The following is a 19339-nucleotide window of genomic DNA, read 5'->3' as shown; positions in this document are numbered from 1 at the left end:
ATACACTGTTCAAAGAAGAACTCAAGAACTAACGACATTCATTGGAACAATCTAAAAGGAATTAGAAAACAAAATACCTGAGCTCTTACGAATAATAATTAATTTATAACAACAGAATGCTGAAGAGTGACCAATACTGAACTCCAATTCCCTTCCAAAAATACTACTAAGAATAATTCTGGAGAAGAGACTTATTGCAGTATCAGGAAAATCAGTTACAATTACCTTGATCAAACTGCTTCTGAATGTTGTCTTGATCAGTTTTATTCCCACTAACACGGTAGAGGCCTTCAGTGCATAGCCCTGATTGGGGAAAGAAAAATCTTTAAACACAAAATTATATTTTACAGAGTAACAATGAAATGGACATACTATACATAATTATTCATTCGTACATAAAAGTAGAAATTAATGTGTTCTGCACATATATTCGTTCATATTAATTTTCTGGGTATTACGTTTACATAGGAATTACCATATTGTTTCAGTCTAGTCCAGTATCTTGTCTCTGACAAAGGCCACAATTAAGGCTACGTTTTAGTCACAAGTATTGTTAGTAAAAGTCATGGACAGGTCATGGGCAGTAAACAAAAATTCACAGCCCGTGACCTGTCCATGACTTTTACTATGCACCCATAACTAAAACCTGGGTGCTCTGGAGGGGGGCACTGTGGGTGCTCGGGGGAGGGGTCTGACCCAGGACCTCTGCTGGTGCTGGGGTTCGGGGGAGATTGAAGGGACTGGCAGGCCCCCTCCCACACCCAAACTCCTGCTGCTGTTGGGGGGAGGGAGTGTGGTGGCCAGAGACTGCTCCAGCAGCAGCCAGTGCCGCTGGCCCAAGGGCTGCCTGAGCAGCTTTGGCAGCCCCTGCACCAACTGCACCAGCAGATGTCACAGAGGTCACAGAATCTGTGATCTCTGTGACAGACTCACAGCCTTAGCCATAATACGTGCCTGCATTAGCCACATGTGGACGAATCTCTCTACCACCAAAGAGATAAGGATTAGACCTAATCATCAGATATTTACTTAAATCATGAAGTCCAAAGTTTAATATAATTTTTAAACGCACTGTCATTAACAACAACTTTGGATATTGATATCTATGTAAATATATAATCCTTTTCTGAATCCTACTAAATTCTTTGGATCAACAACTTCCTGTGGCAATTAGTTCCACAGTTTAATCACAGGCTGAGTGAAAAAATTACTGTATATATTCGTTCATAAGCCAAATTTTCTTTTAGTAAAAAAGGGAAGCACCAGAGAAGGCGGTCAGCTTATGAACAGGTATAGAGAGGGAGAGGTGGGACACAACCCCTCCTCCCAACAGAGGGAGCAAGGAGAGATAGCACAGCCAGCAGAAACAGAAGGGAAGAGGCGGGGCCAGAGTCTCTCCGCTTCTGGACACGCTGCTCTTCCCCCAGCCTCCAAAGCAGTTGCAGCTCCAGGGCTGGCAGACTGCAGCCGTGCCCTTCAGCCCTATCCCCAAGAGCAGGCTGTGGCCATGCCGCCCAGCCCAGCCCACTGGAACATGCTGCGGCCACGCCGCCCACTCTCAGCTACTTCCTACTTGAGTGCTTTTAGAATTCCTGAATGTACCAACTGGGCTTGGAGCCTGATTATATTTTAAATTACCATTTTGTTCAAGCACCTCTTTCTAAGAGTATATAATCTTTATCATGAAAAAGCATGTTCGGGCTAGGAATCTTCCCAACATTGTGGGTAGTGAATACTGATAAAAAAAAAGTCACTTGGCTTCTCAGCAACATCCTCATCTTCCTTAATTACTCCCTTTAAATCAGTGATGATCCAGCAGATGCACAGGTTTCCTACTTTTGATACATTTAAAAGAAACTCCTGCTTGTTTTTGCACCTTTAGCTATTTTCTCTTCAAACTCCACTTCAGCCTCTCTCATTTTCTTCACTCTTAATGCCTGCTGTAATTTATGCTACTGTTTATTGGCTTCGCTATGGTCAGATAAATACATTTTGAATAATTTCTGTTTGGCTAAAATAGCCTCTCGAACTTTGCCAGTTAGCCAGAATGGTTTCCTCCTTGCTTTCCTGGTTCTCTTTTTGTTTTACAGTATGCACATCTTCTTGACTATTACTGTTTTTCTTAGTAGCACCCAAGCCACATCCAAGGTTTTAACTTCCTTTACTTTTCAGTTTAGGGCCTTTGGGCTGCCCATCTCATTTTATTGAAATCTTTTTCTATAGTGTAGTGTCACTGTCACTTTTTCGTATGTTACCTGGTCTTCAGATACTGGACCTAATTAGATTATGGTCACTGTTATTTAGCGGGTCAGTTATGGTCACCTCTTGAATTAGCCTCTATATTGCTTAAGACTAAGACACGAATAACCTCTGCTCCTGTGTGATCTACAACTTGTCTCAAGAAGCAATCAATCACTTAAGCATTGAGAAATTGTTTCGCTGAAGACTGTTCCATTGTGCCATTTGACCAATTTGTATGTTATCGTTAGATTTCGCTGCCTCATTGATCTTTCAACATTATGCATTCAATTTCCTTTTCTTCATCTGGAGACGGCTAGTACTGCCCAACTAATATATTTATAAATTTTTCAGGTTGAGATTTGTAGTCATACAAGATTCAACTGTATGGCCACTCAGAATTTTTATCTTGCCAGAGTCTCTGAAATCCCTTGTATACAACCTTACTCTCCCAACCCTTCAGTCTAGTCTGTCTTTCCTGTGCAGGTATTATCATATCCCTTTGGCTTATATCATTCCACCACAGTTCTGTAATGCATGTTATATCTAGGTCCTCATCCACTGTAAGGCATTCCGATTTGCTTATTTTAGCATTTAATCTTCTTGAATTTGTATACAGACATTTACAGTTCTTATTCTGGATTAAGTACCTGTTTTTATTTAACACCTTAATCTAACACCTTGCTGAGTTTGCAGAATTTACCTATGTGTTCTTATTCTGTCTCTGCTCTAGTTCAGTAGTGATTTGCACCCTATCCTTTACTGGATACACAGATACCACTGTATTACCAGCTTTATCGGATGACTCTGACTTGTGTGCTGCTCAGCTGCTGTCAGCTTTCCCCATTTATAAGTTTAAACATTCCTCCAACATACCAAACTCTCCTGTGTTCTTTCCACCTTCTGAGTCTGAGGCGTCTCCTTATTGGAGACAGGCCTCTCTCAGCCTAGCTACATAGATAAAGCTACCCCAAACAAAGACCAAAGGCCTCAGCTCCTCCCACCCACTTGATTATTGATGATTAGTGTCCTAAAGCTGGCATTAAAAAAACTTAGTACAATACCTAACTCAAGAAGTCTAGGGGGATGTCTACAGTACAGATGCAAGAGTGGTACAGCTACAACACTGCTGCTGAAGCACTATAGACACTTCATACATTGAGGAAAGGAGTTTTTCCATCTGTGTAGTTAATCCACCTCTCTGAAAGTGTTAGCTAGACTGACAGAAGAATTCTTCTGACAACCTAGCTGTGTATACACTAAAAATCAGGAGTCCCCAACATGTGGCGCCTGCTGTGGCATTTATGTGCGCCTACTGGCTGCTGGAAAAGCAACCACCGAAATGCTGCTGAGAAGCGGCAATGTCAACAAGCACTGCCACCAAAATGCCACTGATTTTCGGCAGCATTTTGGCGGTGACGCCTCTTGATGATGTACTTCTCGGCGGCGGCACTTGTTGGCATTGCTGCTGCTCGGCAGCATTTCAGCAGCAGCTTGTCCAGGGGCCACACTCCTTGGCGGCTAGTTGTCAAGCGTCCGCCACACTGAAAAGGTTGGGGACCACTGCACTAAATCCATCTCAATACAGCATTCAGGGAGCAAAACTTTTTCACAAGCCTGAGCTGCATAAGCATATACCAGGACTAGTGATGGTTATACAGTTAGAAGAGTTGCTGTATGTGAGATCCTCCGTAAAAAAATAAAGTCAGTAAGATATTTATAGATCAGTAATGTAAAACTGAATCTTCTTAATATGATTAACATAGTTCTAGTTAGTTACTACTGACATCTCTAAATCTATTCTCTCTTCCATACCAAAATTAGATATTATCTGTAGACTGAAATCTTACACTGAACAGTGTAACTTGGCCTTTATTATAACCTAGTGGGAATCAGAGGTAGTGAGGAGCAGCCTATGCAGTAAAGAGCCTGAAGGCTTGGGGCAGGGAGTGGGGTGTGAGGAGTGGAAGAGGCAGGGGAGCTGAAGGCAGCCTTCCCTCTTCTTCCTCCCACACATCCCTTATTTCCCTTCCCTACTCCAGCCTGTCCCCTAGTTCCTCCCTCTTTCATTCCACTCCTATCACTCAGTCTACATCTGTTTCTGGCTCCCTCAACTCTGCAACTCCTAGCCTGCCCTTCCCCTCTAATCTGTTCTCCCCTGCTTCTATTCCACTCCCCCTCCAAGCATGCACCCCATCTGATTCCATCCTTCTCAGTCTGCACCTATACCAATTTATTGTCCCCCATTTCCGATCCTCAGGCCTCTGCATCTGAGTCATCTTGTTCCTCCTCCTCCACACTGCCTGAACACCAGCAAGGGGAGTGCTGAGAACACAGGAGAGTCTCTCCCTGTTCTCAGTTCTTGTCACTGGCACCACATCAATCCCCAGCTGTCAAGAGAAACAACTGAAAGAAGTTCATCTCAGCCCAGCGAGCCAATGTTTTGAGATTTTAGCTGTTTATAAATCTCTAAGGAACACGTGTTACAGTGATTTTCACAGATTTATAATTTGGACAAATCTGAGTAGATTTTTCACAGAGACAGCACGAAGCACATCTGATGTCAAGGTTCATAAGTTCTGACTTTCTAAAGTGCCGGGGGGGGAGGGGCTCGAACCCTGGCTCTGCCCCAGGCCCCGCCCCTACTCNCCCCCCAAGCCCCACGCCTTCCCCTGAGCCCAGTGTCCTCACTCCTCCCCGCTTCCTCCCAGCCTCCTGCACACCATCAAACAGCCGCCTGAAGTGGGCAGAAGGTACAGGGACGGAGGCGCTGATCCGCAGCGCAAGTGGGAAACATTGGGGGGTTATGGGGAGAGCTGACAAAAGTTTACAAAATGTATAAAAAAATGTAAATTTAAAAAATGTACAGAAAAATCTTAACTTTAAATGAACAAAAAAGTACTGTATTTTTTTACACCATTTTTTCCCCGTAGGTGCACCCACAGAGCCCTGGAGCACCCACAGAGTTAACGCCTATGTCAGGGCTAGTCCCACCAAATTTCAAGTTCCTACTTCAAAACATGGAGGACGTGATTTTTAAAAGCACCTAAGTGAGTCAGAAGCACAGCTACATTTGACTTTTGGTTTTGAAAATCTCACACAAAGACATTGAAGCTTTTCATTAAGAATTTAACATTGGCAAAACAACCTATTTTTCCCTAAACATCTTCCAAGAAATGGCTGTACAGTTTTCGTTGAAACTTTAAAAACAAAATTTGGCTCAAAGCAGCCACCTGGGATGGAAAATTTCAGAACAAACAATTAAAGTTTGGCAAAGCAAATAAAAACAGGACCTGATGAAAATTGTTAGGCATCTTGAAGTGAAAAAGGGAGTGACTAGGATGAGAAGTCTGGGGACTGAGACTTGGATGAGAAAACTGGAGGAAGACACTTGGACAAGGTGAGAAAGTGGGGCGGCAGAGACAGGATCCATAATGAAGAGGCTGGCCAAGGACTGAGGATGGAGAATGGGATTGATTATACAAGGAGATGGACTGGGATACAAAGCAGGGGTGGGATAGAGAGAACTGGCACAGCAGATTGCAAGAGACATGAACAAAGAAGCCTATGCCCAGTAGAGTGCACTGTTCCAGGAAATGGAATGGGACCCAGCATTCTTGAGTCACCCTCTTTGTCTACTGTCAGCAAATATTTGCAAAAAACACTGGCAAAGTGTATGTTTTCTGCCCTTCTAGTGGCTGGCCCAAAACTACAATACCCGCATGAGGAAATAAGGAAACAGATCAACAGAGCCAGACGTGTACCCAGAAGCCTCCTACTGCAAGACAAACCCAAGAAAGAAACCAACAGGACTCCACTGGCCATCACATACAGCCCCCAGCTAAAACCCCTCCAACGCATCATCAGGGATCTACAACCCATCCTGGACAATGATCCCACACTTTCACAGGTCTTGGGTGGCAGGCCAATCCTTGCCCACAGACAACCTGCCAACCTGAAACGTATTCTCTCCAGCAACTGCACACCGTACCATAGTAACTCTAGCTCAGGAACCAATCCATGCAACAAACCTCGATGCCAACTCTGCCCACATATCTACACCAGCGACACCATCACAGGACCTAACCAGATCAGCCATACCATCACTGGTTCATTCACCTGCACGTCCACCAATGTAATATACGCCATCATATGCCAGCAATGCCCCTCTGCTATGTACATCGGCCAAACTGGACAGTCACTACGGAAAAGGATAAATGGACACAAATCAGATATCAGGAATGGCAATATACAAAAACCTGTAGGAGAGCACTTCAACCTCCCTGGCCACACTGTAGCAGACCTTAAGGTGGCCATCCGGCAGCAAAAAAACTTCAGGACCAGACTTCAAAGAGAAACTGCTGAGCTTCAGTTCATCTGCAAATTTGACACCATCAGCTCAGGATTAAACAAAGACTGTGAATGGCTTGCCAACTACAAAACCAGTTTCTCCTCCCTTGGTTTTCACACCTCAACTGCTAGAACAGGGCCTCATCCTCCCTGATTGAACTAACCTCATTATCTCTAGCTTGCCTGCATATATATACCTGCCCCTGGAAATTTCCACTACATGCATCTGACGAAGTGGGTGTTCACCCACAAAAGCTCATGCTCCAAAACGTCTGTTAGTCTATAAGGTGCCACAGGATTCTTTGCTGCTTTTACAGATCCAGACTAACATGGCTACCCGTCTGATATTCTTAATCTAAGCTTTGGAATTTGAAGAAAGGGTGGGATTTACGAACTACTAAAATGAGGTACCATTCATCAGCTCAAAAAAACAGAACCAGACAACTTCAACATTAAAGTGATCTAAATGCACTAATGAAACAAATGTATACTGAACATTAAGAACTTTCAGTAGGCAGTAGTGTGATCATTTAAAGTTGAAACTTTTCAAAAGTAAAAAACAGGGAGCGCTTCATCTGATGTTGAATTAACAGTTCTATATCTGCAAATACTAAAACTTTTTACATTAACCAATCTCTAACAAGCCCTCTGGCCCTACAACAAGCATGGCTATTCATAGTCGTGTGTCCTACAGTGTGTTCACCCTGCCGACAACAGAATAAGATTTCTACCAATATGACATGACAATCAGCAACTCACTTTCCCTGCAGATGTCCTAGAGGAGGTGCCTATGCATTTATTTTATTAAAGAACGAGTAACTCAGATGTGAAGATTATTTAATCTGACTGTACCCAGGTGTTTGGCTGATTCGGGGGGGGCGGGAGGGGGGATACTATATCAGTATCTACAGTGAAAACAGACATTGATACCCATATTTAGATTTATGCTCACATGGTTTATATCTTCTTTACATAATTTCCATTGTGTTAGCTTTCAAGAGATATCTTAATTCGTAGATAGTTGAAATGTACAACATTATTGTATATTTCAAAACGTGACTTTCAAGATCTTGTATGATACATAAAAACTAATTTCTTACTTGTATTCTGTGATGCCCCACAACAGTACAAACTAGTGATATGTTTCTGTCCTCTGTAACGCATGTGATGTCCAATCAGGATACATGATTTTTCTTGCTAACCTCTGCCCCCTTCTGTATTTGTGCAGGCAGACTTCTCACTTTATTATTTCCAAACTCACACAAGTTAATCTGTGATGTCTTTCCTAACCTTGTCACTCAGCCCAGGACCCAAGTACGATGAGGTGGGCATTTATAAATATATGGTCACTCCATGACAAACAATTAACAGGTAAGAAATCTCTATCACATGAAGTTACTAGCAATACCCCTAAGCTATAGAGGGAAAGCTAAAGGACAGGCTGAGGTAAGGTGACAAAGTCAAAAGGGGACAAAGGAGTGAAAAATTGGTTCTCTCCCCTGTGAATGGTAGCTTAGGTCCAACAAGAGACTACAGCTCAAAGCACTTACTGTCTTTGCCATAGCTGAAAAGGATCAAATGGAGGCAAAAGTACTGGAGAAGGTGCATGGAGTACCAAACAGCGGTCTGATACAATTCGTCTACTGAGGTTTCTCCCTCTTCCTCCCAGGAGGTGGGAACTATCCCAGCAGAGTGAGCCTGGAGTTAGGGCTCTAATCCACCAAGTACTAATTTAGAGGCTCTGTTTCTCCTTCTTAAAATCTTCATATAAGAAAGGAATTGAATTGCCTAAATTCCTTGATGAAATCAAGATAAATCTTACAGACCCCACCACACATCTAAGGAATGTCACCAAATTTATGTGCGCGCTTTGGAAAATGAGCAGAGAAAGAAGTCTGCTTAAAGAAAAAATTGACACTATTTTGGGGGAAAATGAGACAGACAGGAGTAACCATTTTTCTCCATCAAAAACTTGGTAGGCTAAATCGCAATCAAGGACAGCAAGTTCACCCATCTGCAGACAAAGAGCTAGCCACCTAAATGTAACCTATCCAAGACAGAAGAGAGAGGCACTCCAAGTATTCAGAGGTATCTTAAAATAGGAATTTTCACACTAATTTGAGATTTTAGAGGGTCTGAAAACTTAAATGGGACGGGGATATCTTAGGTAAAATAAGTCACTGAGAAATCTACACATGGCCAGATGAGATCCATTATAAATCCTATCTACCTGACCCTGGAAGAAATAAAGGGCAGAGACCTGGACCTGGAAGAAGCTAACTGCCAGACTGTTACTAACACTGGATTAAATGAAACCTAAAATTAATAGCAGTATGGTTTTCTGTTGGAGAATTTGAGAAATTTGCATTAAGTGCCTGGCTCAAATCCTGTAGTAGGCAAACAAGGGCTGTTCTTCCAGTGGGATTGGAAAAGAATGATAAGGACTTTGCCATACTTGATTTATTTAGAAGGCTTTGTTTATGAGGTGGGCCATTAGCCTTTAAGTTGCAGGACTGTGACACAGAACAGCTTTATCAAGCAAGGTTGGGTCTTCTGGGAAATGGAAGATTGAGACCTTGAGACAACTAGAACACACCTGCAAATCACATTCTTGGCTAATGCAGAGCCCCTAGATCAGTAAGCCTATGCTGTTACTTGCCTTTTTGAGAAACTTCCAAATTAGACGTAGGAGTAAAGTAAAAAAATTCCCACACGTGCATGTGTACACAAACACAGAAAATACACTTGGCCCACATCTTGGGTTCTGCATACTGGCTATAGCACTGAGGTATCCAGTTGAAGATTAACTCAATGACCTTTCAACATTAGCTATTAACAACACTTCCTTGCACAGCAACTATTACCTTCCTTGGATGGATCTATATTCTGTCAAACCAGTCAGACTGGGTGTTCAAGAGGGCAGAGAATATGGAGCACTTTTAAAGAGACTCCAAGTGCTTCTCTGCCCATTAACAGAAGAGAGAGGACTCTCAATAGATCTCTACTCCTGGCTTCCCCAGTCTCCTCAATGGTTTGGTATGCTCTCCTTGACATCATAAGCCTGGGCTCTCTTTATAACCTTGGCCTACGTGTCTAGGAATAGCGCCAATCCTCCTCCTCCACAGCTCCCTTTTCCCCTGCACAAAGCCTTAGATACCAAGGGAGCAAAGGAATAATAAAGGCGGCCTTCTATTGGGTTTTTCCCATTTTGGAAAAAGCTGCATTTTTGTGTCAGATTTCTGAGGAATGAGCCCAGTAAGGCTGGATCTTGGGCTGGTATGGTCAGTACTTAACAGGAGACTTGCAGATAGAGAGATCTGGGTCAGCCCCTCCTAGAATAAAGGGGAAAACATGTCTCCATGACCTTAGATTCCAAGATGGAGAAAACAGTATAAAGCAGGGAGGTTTAAGTACTGGACTTCACAAAATAATTTTGAGAAATTAGAATATCTGAGCTTTGAAAATAGAAACTTCCCCCATGCCAAACTTCTGGGGCTCTGCTTGCTAAGATGAAAGACTCCTCAAAAAACAATAACCTCAAGATAATTATAGATCTGAGCCTTGATGTTGAGACTCTTCAGAGCTAGCAAACACCTAGTTAGATTTCTGCAATCTAGTTTGTGAAGCCAGGAACAGAGTACTCTGTCTAAATGGACCTCCATTAGCCTTCAGATGGCAGTTACAGATGTACAAGGGACATGCCCAGCTATGGCAATAGGCTTGCGCCCTAGGATGAATATCTGTCTGATCAGACCTTCATTCAGGCAATCATTGCCTCCAGTCAAAGACTAGAAATCCTGAAGTAAGGGGCCACTGTTGACTCCAAATTGGAGTGAGGCAGCCAGAGATCCTGAAACATTGAAACTGAGTTTGTAAACCTTGTGCTGATTCATAGGAAAAGAAAAGGCCTTGTCCAGAGTGGAGTAACCCATCTCTAACATTCTGATAGAGGGTTACACAGTGAAGACTTTTCGTTAGTTAGCCCTTGAAGGAATACTGAAAAGCTCAATCTCATTCTTGGTGATCTTTTGCTCAACTACAAAGACAGAAAGTCAATGCCAAATGAGACATTAGAGAGGCCCACATCTCTGGTAAAATTATCTGGGAATTCCCCAGTGAAAAGACTGGTTTTGAGAGAGGTAGACAAAACTGGATCTTTGGAGTAAGAGCCTACTTTCAGTTCAACCTTATGCTTCATCCCCAGAGAACTGGAGAGCCATACACAGGACCATTCCACCCCTCAGGGCAGACAAGTCCAAGGATAGGCCTGAGGAGGAAAGTCAGAAAGGAAGATGAGAGGGAGTCATTTAAGAAGCTTGTTACCTGAGGAGGAAGACCTAACCCCCACAGACTGGAAAGGAAAGAAGCAGAGTATGGTTGGTTTACCTAGGCAATGGTCCCGGGATGCAACATCAGGGGGAGAGGGGTGAAACAATGGGTAGGGAACTCCACTGGGTAGGAATAGGGAAAAGGATCTCTGAGGGTAGGTCCTCTTCCCTGAAAATAGTTGTCCCTTTCTTCCAGTCAAGTGTGAGGAGGAGAAGGCAGGAAATATTACAGGAGAACCCAAATTTGATCCTGCTCCATGTCACACAAGTGGCACCCTGCAAAGGCCCGAGAGATCTGTAACAGTAGGGAATGCATTAAACGGATGAAATTTTGAACAACAAAAGAGGGAATTGCTTGTACTTCCTACTTGGAATCCCCTCCTTTCCTGTTTTTTCCATCTTCAAGACCGAGGCGGGTCTAAACAACCCTCAGCCTGTGGGAGAGCCTGTCAATTACTTTTTCTTTGAGAAATTAAGCACAGTGAGGGGAAAAAAGATGATCTCCCTGTTTCTACAGCAGCATAGGAGATTTCTGCAATTGTAGCTGTCAAGATGGACAATTATACTAACAGTTTTTGACAAGCTATATTATCTAAAGCAGTGGTTCTCAACCTATTTACCATTGTGGGCCACATATGCAGCTCACCTTACGTTACGTAGGTCGCATCCAGGGGTGAAAGTAAGTTAGACCACTTAGTGGAGGGGGGAGGACGACTCTGGCCCCTAGAAGGGGCAGGGCTCTGGGCGGAAGGGGTAGCTGTGAGTGGGAGGGATGGAAGCATCCCCCAACCTGCCGTTTCAGGCCACCTCGCCCGCGCCACCCGGGGCTCCGGTGTTGATTTAAGGGTGCAGGGCTCCGGACACCATTGCTAGCAGCAGCAGCATCTGGAGCCCTGGGCCCTTTTAAAACATTGGCCCCAGGGCAACTGCTCCCTTCCCCCTCCACCCCTCGCGGCGCACAATGGGACAGGAACATTAAAGCGCTGCAGCGTCCTTTGCCGCAGCAGCTCTTTAATGTTGCTGTACCCCCCCGCTGACCGGGGGGGGGAAGAGCGTGGTGCAGGAACGTTAAAGTGCTGCCACAGCAAAGGACCGTCCTTAAAAGCATTGCCACGGCGCTTTAAGATCGCTGCCCATTCCCCCTCCCCCATCCGCGGCCCTACCGGTACGGACCCTACCGTCAGGGCTGCCGACAGGGGAGGCAAAAGGGACAGGGATATTAAAGCACTGCTGCAGCAGCATTTTAATGAGGGCTGGGTGTGACCAGTGTGGGTTCTTACTGGTACAGAGTACCGTCCCGTACCAGCTCACTTTCACCCTTGGCCACATCCACACACTATATATACACACTACCTGTAAAGCCCTGAGGATATCACATGGGCTCAGCTGTGCACTGATTGGGCGGGTTGAGAACCACTGATTTAGAGTCACCCTATTTCTATGAGAAATAGAACAAGGTAGGTATAGCAAGTGAGAAAATGAAGATATGAAAAATTATGCTCAAGTGAGAGTTTCATCACTTTGAACCCTAGCTGTTAGCTATACTGCACATTGTAGGTGGGGTTGGTAGCACTGCATAGTATTAAACCTTACCTGATACTTCTCATTATACACCCCTATATTCAGCTGCTTATAACTTTACCAAACTTTAAACATTTGGGCTGAAATTTTCTATGCCAGGTGTCTGCCCTAGGCTGAGTTTTTTGGAAAATTTCAGTCAAAGCAGTTCAGCTGCTTCCAAGAGAGAGGCTAGGGAAAAAACATATTTTGCCTATGTTAACTCTTGGTAACCTTTACTTTGAACAATTCTAGCATCCCCATGCTTTGGAGCAGGGACTTCAAATTTGGCAGGAAAGCGTCCTTTGTATCACAGATATGTTTTTTGCCAGCCTTGTGAAAAGCCACTTAAATTGAGCTAAGTTATAAGCGGGGGGGAGGAGAAATGCAGTTTGCATGTGCTCAGTAGATACTTATTAGTATTAACAGCTAAAATCTCTCAAGATTCTGTCCACACTGGGTATGCTCCAGCTCACAGCTCAGCAGGGCCTTCCTGCAATTGCTGCTCTGGGCTGCTATAGGCTCTGTCAGGTCTAGGCTCCAGAAAGCAGAGAACCTGTGGGCTTGTCGACACTGAAAATGCTACAGTGCACAGCTGCACTACTGCAGCTGTGCCTCTATAATGATCCACTGATGACACTATATATACACCAAAAAGTGGGCTTCTCCCATCAGCACTGGTAATCCAGTTCCCTAAGCGGCAGTAGCTAGGTTGATGGGAGAATTCTCTGGTCAACCTAGCACAGTCTACACCAGGAGTTAGGTCGGTTTAACTGCATCATTCAGGGCTGTAGATTTTTCACATCCGGAGCAACATAGTCATACCGACCTAATTTCTTAGTGTTGACCAGGCATATCTTTCTGTGCTCTCAAAGTGTTGATATCAGGATATTAGAGAAATGAGGTGGGCAAGGTGATCTCTTTTACTGGACCAACTTCTGTTGCTAAGAGAAGACCTCTGTGTAGCTCAAACACTTATCTCTCTCACCAACTTCAATTTGTCCAATAAAAGATATCTTACCCACCTTGTGTCTCTAATATTGCATACACTGTTTAAGTGTGCATCCCTCTGCAACTCCTTACTCTGATTTTTAGAAAACAGCAGGTGGGGAAAAAAACTATAATGTACATGCATTGAACACAAGTTTCAAGTAATGTCCCATCAGTGAAGTCGGTATTTTTAGTTTGGGACATTACAGTTCATTTTCATGGTATAGACTGTGATGTCACAAACACGATAATTTTCCATTACTAAATGAGTCAATAGGAGTAGAGAGCAACAAGGTGGGTGAGGTCCTCTGTTTATTAGACCAACTTATGCTGGTGGAGAAGACAGGCTTTCAAGCTTCAAAGAACTTTAGTTGGTGTTGGGGCATTTGATGCGCTAGATGAGGTACACCACATGTTGTGATAAGTATGTGTGGGATCCATACATTTTGAAAAGTGTGTTGTGTGGCACATTGATCATTGTAGCAGTAGAGATACGTCTTCAGGTTTTACATCTGTTATTCTGGCAGGGTCTGGTGCCGTTCTGAGTTAGTGTGTCCTGGTCTGCGGGGAGCTTACCAAGGTTAAGGGTTATCTGAAGTCCAAAAGTCAGGGAGGGTAGGAAAGATTTCTTCCTTCAGGATGTAGTCTCCATCAAGTATGGGTTGTAATTTTTGATGATACCCCATATAGATTCCAATGTGGAGTGGGAGGTGACAACCAGGATGTGCAGTCTGGTTTGTTTTTTTTTGGGTGGGAGGCGGGTTCTCCTGAGGTATTTGGGTGGCCTATTCCATGATGTGATCTACTTCTCTTGTGGAGTGTTCTTGTTTGGTAAAGGTGGCTTTAAGTGTGAAGGTGTATATCTGGACTTTCCTCTCAGAGCATATTCCATGGTATCTGAGTGCCTACTCAGATTTCTAGGTGTGTTTGGGCTGGCTACTATATCTGTGGAAGTAAGTGTGGTGATCCATGGATTTCTGTCTATAATTGTCCGTAGGATTCCATTGTTGAAACAGATTGTGGTGTCCAGGAAGTTGATGCTGGTGTGCGACTGTTTTAGAGTTTGATGGATGGGTTGTGGCTGCTGAGGCTGTGGTGGAAATCTATGAGGGAGTTTAGGTCATCTGTCCAGAGAATGAAAATATCATTGATGTATTTCAATTATATTACTGATTTTGTGGTACATTTGTCCAGAAATTTTTCCGGAAGGTGCCCATGAAGAAACTGGCATATTGTGGGGGGCATCCTAGTAACCATGATTGTTCCCATGGTTTGGATAAAGTGTTTGTTGTTAAATGTGAAGCTGTTATGTGTGAGGATGAAATGGATGAGTTCGGTGATGTTGAGGTGGATTTCTAAGCGTTGTCCATTCTCTTCAAAATATTTGAAGCAGGTAGCTATGCTGTCATTGTGAGGCATGCTGATGTATAGGGAAGTGACATCCACGATGGCAAGGATGGTTGTTCTGAAAGGTATGTTAATGTTGTGGAGTTTCTGGAGAAAGTTGGCTGTGTCATGGAGGAACTGGCCCTATGTGTAGTGAGTGACTTGAGGATAATTTCTACAAAATCTGATATTCCTTTAGTAAGAGTGATGTAGCCAGATATGATGCATCTGCCTGTGTTCTTTTTTTTAATCTTGGGAAGCATGTAGAAGTCCCTTGGGCAGGTTCATGGGGGATGAGGTTATAGAGTTTCTCTTGCAGTTGTTTGGAAGACGTATGTGAAGATATATTTAAATTCCTGTGTTAAGTGTGTGTGTGGGGTCTTCTGAGTTCTATAAAGTACACTGTGTCACTGAATTGTCGCTCGGTCTCATCGATGTACTCATCACAGTTGAGGAATACAATGGCACCCCCTCTGTCTGCTGGTCTGATTGCTACCATAGCTGAATGTCAGGGACTGAATAACTACCTTCTCAGCCACAATGCTCAGGTGGATGTAATGTTTGTTAAGGATTTCACAGTCAATATTTTTTCTAATGCAATTGATGTAGTGATTCATCGTGTGGTCTTGTCCACTGGGGGATGTCCAGTCAGATGATTCCTTTTGCTTATGATTGTCCAGGATGTGGTAGTTCTGAGTGGTATCATCTTTGTTGTGAAAGAATTCTCTGAGGCAGAGTCAGTGAAAGAATTACTTTTGTTCACCACATTAGTATGATACCAGTTTTTGCAGTGGTGCAGAAGTTCAGTCCCTTGTCATGGTTACTCTAGAGCAGTAGTTCTCAAACTGTAGGGTGCGCATCCCCCACCAGAAGGGAGTGGGGGAATGTTTGGGAGGGATGGGGCCAGCCCCCCCAGTCGGCCCCCAGTCCTGTTCCACCTCCAGGCCCAGCTCCACTATCACTTCCTCTCCATCCCAGACCAGCTGCTACCCCAGCTGTAGCTCTACTCCACCCCCAGCTCAGCTCTGCCCTCATTCTCTCTCCATTCCAAGATTAACTCTGCCTCTATACCCAGCTCCTCCCCTAATCCCCAGTTCTGCCCTCAGCTCTGCCTTCTGCCCAGGTTCCACTGCTGAGGAAGCCTTAGCTATGCAGTAATGAAGGGGAAGTGCAGACAGATTCCGTTACTGGGAAAAGGGAGGCATGACTGAAAAAGTTTGAGCACCACTGCTCTGGAGGTGTTGTGCTGCTGGGGTTGTGGCCAGCACCCAGGAAAGAATTCCCTGTAGTAACTCAGATCCCACCCTAAGATCCCATTACAGACCACTGGGCTTTTTTTAATTTTTGCTTTATTTTACTCCTATGATTTTTCCCCCCCCCTTTCCTGGGATGCCGCATTTGGTTTTCAGCTGGCAATGGCTGAATATACAAAATAACTGACAGTGGTACTGTCAAGTTCTGGTGTGCAGGAATGTTGAATTCCAGGGTATCAGGATGTCACCATGTTTTTTTGACAGTTGTTTTGGGGTTCCTGTATGATTTCCAGTAAGTTTCATTATTATTTTTTCTTCCAGTGTGTGGGATTATGTAATTGATTGACCTGGTCCCTTCTGGAGGGGTTCCTCAGTTTTTCCAAAGCACGTCCGCAGAGCTGTTCAGCATATGTGGAGTTTTATACGACATATGTGGTGGTCAGAAGGTTGTAAAAGGTGAGTCCTCTGGAGATGATATTTTGTTTCTTGCCTTTGCCCAGGAAGTAGCTCAGGAACTTTGCACTGTTAAGTTTGGTTTCCTCCTTGTTGTTGTGGAGTTTCCTTTCAATAGGAGCAGGCAGATTAATCAAGGTCTCCAAGACAAAAAAAATCAAAAAAACAAGGAAGAAGAACTGGTTTTGAGATTAAGTGAAAAGAATTGGTTGATTGTACAGCAAATACCTGGCCTTCAATGTAATGGAGGCTCAGGCCTTTGGAAAAACAGGTAACAAAAGGAACCCAGTAAATTTTTTTAATAGTGGCCTGCAAGAGATATATTGCCTTTGGGCACACTAGAAAAACCCATCCACTTGCATGTTCTTTTATTTTTTCTCATTATTAATTTAAGGAGGAAATCCAATAGCTGTCTAAAGTATTTGTCCTATATAAGACACAACAACTGGACTCTCAGCAGGTCTGAATAATGAAAAGGACCTTGATGAATTAAGTATCTCATGAGCAAAAGTAGCTATTAGCCTGATGTAGATAAGAGAACCATGGTCTGCGAGGCCAAAAATGGAAAGTTAGAAGCAAAAGCCATAATCCCTATAACTTCCAAGCTACTTTTACCAACAAACAGAAGGCAACAAGTCAAGCACTCCTCAACTAGAAGGGAAAAAAAAAAAAAGGAGAGTGTCCATCTTCCAAGACTCCACAATGAAACTTCTGTATAGGTAATTTGTAAAGAAGGTTATCTTTTAGAATGAACTATTTGGGGCTAGAAGCACAAGAATATCTTAGCTCATTTTCCTTTACTTCTGTGAAGAGATCTCTCAGCCTCACATGGGCTGCTTCCTCTAGATGCAAGTGGTCCAAAATGGAGGTCCAGATGTTACAGACATTGACAGGATTTCTGAGTTTCTGGATTTGTTTGTTTCTAGTGCCTCCTTTCCTACTGAGGAGAACAATGGTGGTTTGGCTGTTGTTTTCTATAAGCAGAACTTCAAACAGCATTCTTGGAAGGATGATTTTATTGCACTTTCCAAATGGCCTCATCGTCAAAAGGCTTATACTGAAACAAGAATCTTCAAGATCACTTCGGACTAAGGGAGGACTTGCTACGTGTTGAGTTGCTCCTGATTAACTTTTCTTGATTAACTCCACGTGCAGACATATATTCCTGAATAATAATGTCAGATAATTAAGCAGAATAAATCAGTGTGTGGACTAAGTGTTTTCCCATCTGAGCATCTCACAGAGAAATAGAGAAAACTAAATACTGCACAAGGGGTATTTAGCCCTCAATCAACACTGGGAGGAGATTAGACACAAAGCACAGCCCTGAATAAAACAAAATAGGAGTCTTACAACGGAGGAATGAGAAAGGTGAAAGATTAAGTCTCAAATCTGAGGCTTACTTGTCTTGTTCTTTGAAACAACTGGTAAGAAAACTGGCGCTGAAAGCAAAGTAAGTCTGAATGTATATAATTACATAATCTTGAACTATTTTGAAATTTTCTCCTTCTATTTCTGCCATCAAAATTACCACTTCAGAGCACTCCACATGATTTCTGTACAATGTGGCAATGTCTGCCACAGAAGAGAAAATAAAATTGCCAGACCTTGACATACCAGGAAAGCAAGTGTTCCTTACATATTAGGAAAGGACCTGGAAGAAATGCTAAGAACCACTATACTAAGTCACTGGAAAAATCAATAGCAGTTTGGAACTCTACCGAAAGCTTCATGTAATGCTGGTGCCAATCATCAAGAGTAAAATCTTGCTTGAGGGATGAGGGAAGGCTATGTTAAAATAGAAACTGGCAAAATCCAATAGGTCTACTCTTTAAAAACTTAAGGTACTACACTGCTCTGAAAACAGATTTAATTTTGCTTCATCTGTCATAAAACAGAAGCTTTAGTAAATAGAGTAAATGCTTGTTTTACAGCATGTTTTAAATATCAGTATATTTGCAGAAGCTCCGGTTCTTTCTTCTTACATTAATTATTCACTGAATATACAACCTTATGGAGGCAGTATAAATGGAAAGGGGGATGGTGAGGCTATTTTCAGGGTGGGTAAAAAATCAATCTTTTTTTTTTTAAATCTGATTTTATTTTAATCTGATTTTTTTGATAAAATGCTTTTTGGGGGGGGGGAACCTATCTAAAGATAGTTTTAATTAAGATACATTATAGCTCAAAGATATCTCATCATGGAATAGGGATTATAAATTCTAATTCTATAGTATGAGACAACATATTTATGTAATGTTTAAGAAAAGTTTCCTAAATGAGTTCCAATAGTTCATGGATTAGAGACCCAGTCTTAGAGGTTCCAGGGGCTTCAGTATAGATTTAGATTTATCTTTCTATCTACCCAATGGGACTTAGTGCTCAGTCTGGAAGATACCATCAGATACTTAGTTTTGCAGTTCTCAAACTGTCGATGTGTGTCTCCAGAGATAACATGCTTGTTAACAGCAAAAATGTTTTAAATAAATAAATAAATATATAGAGGTAAGAAATAACAGACCTCAACCCTACTGTCCCTCTTCAAATTTGTGTACACTGAGTCAATTCCTTACCGCTCTTCGAAAGTGCAAAGTTTCAAAAAGTTCAATGAATAAAAGGTTGTTAGGGGCAGAATAAATCTGGAGATAAATGTGAGAAGGAAGGGATAGGCAGTAGAAACAAAAGTGAAACTGTTTGAGCAGCATATTCCAGAAGTCTTGAGGTTTTTCTGAGTTTAGCCTTCATTGATTTGAGATCTACCATACCATTCTCTCAATAGCAAGT

The 19339-nt window shown here is 42.9% G+C and overlaps 1 protein-coding gene across 5 annotated transcripts in view; it reads right to left on the bottom strand.

Moving 5' to 3' along the window:
- Nucleotides 1–19339, bottom strand: part of ARHGAP5 (Rho GTPase activating protein 5) — an 81402-nt gene that overhangs the window by 26630 nt on the left and 35433 nt on the right. For all 5 annotated transcript variants that reach the window (XM_032791686.2, XM_032791690.2, XM_032791685.2 and 2 more), the window contains one exon: nucleotides 226–303. In XM_032791686.2, coding sequence (XP_032647577.1) covers nucleotides 226–303 — 78 coding nt within the window. The remainder of the gene's footprint in view (nucleotides 1–225; nucleotides 304–19339) is intronic.

Source organism: Chelonoidis abingdonii, chromosome 4 (genome assembly GCF_003597395.2).
Source record: "Chelonoidis abingdonii isolate Lonesome George chromosome 4, CheloAbing_2.0, whole genome shotgun sequence".
Classification (NCBI taxonomy): Eukaryota; Metazoa; Chordata; order Testudines; family Testudinidae; genus Chelonoidis; species Chelonoidis abingdonii.
Note: the sequence above shows the minus strand (reverse complement) of the source record. Positions and strands in the feature narration are given on the sequence as shown.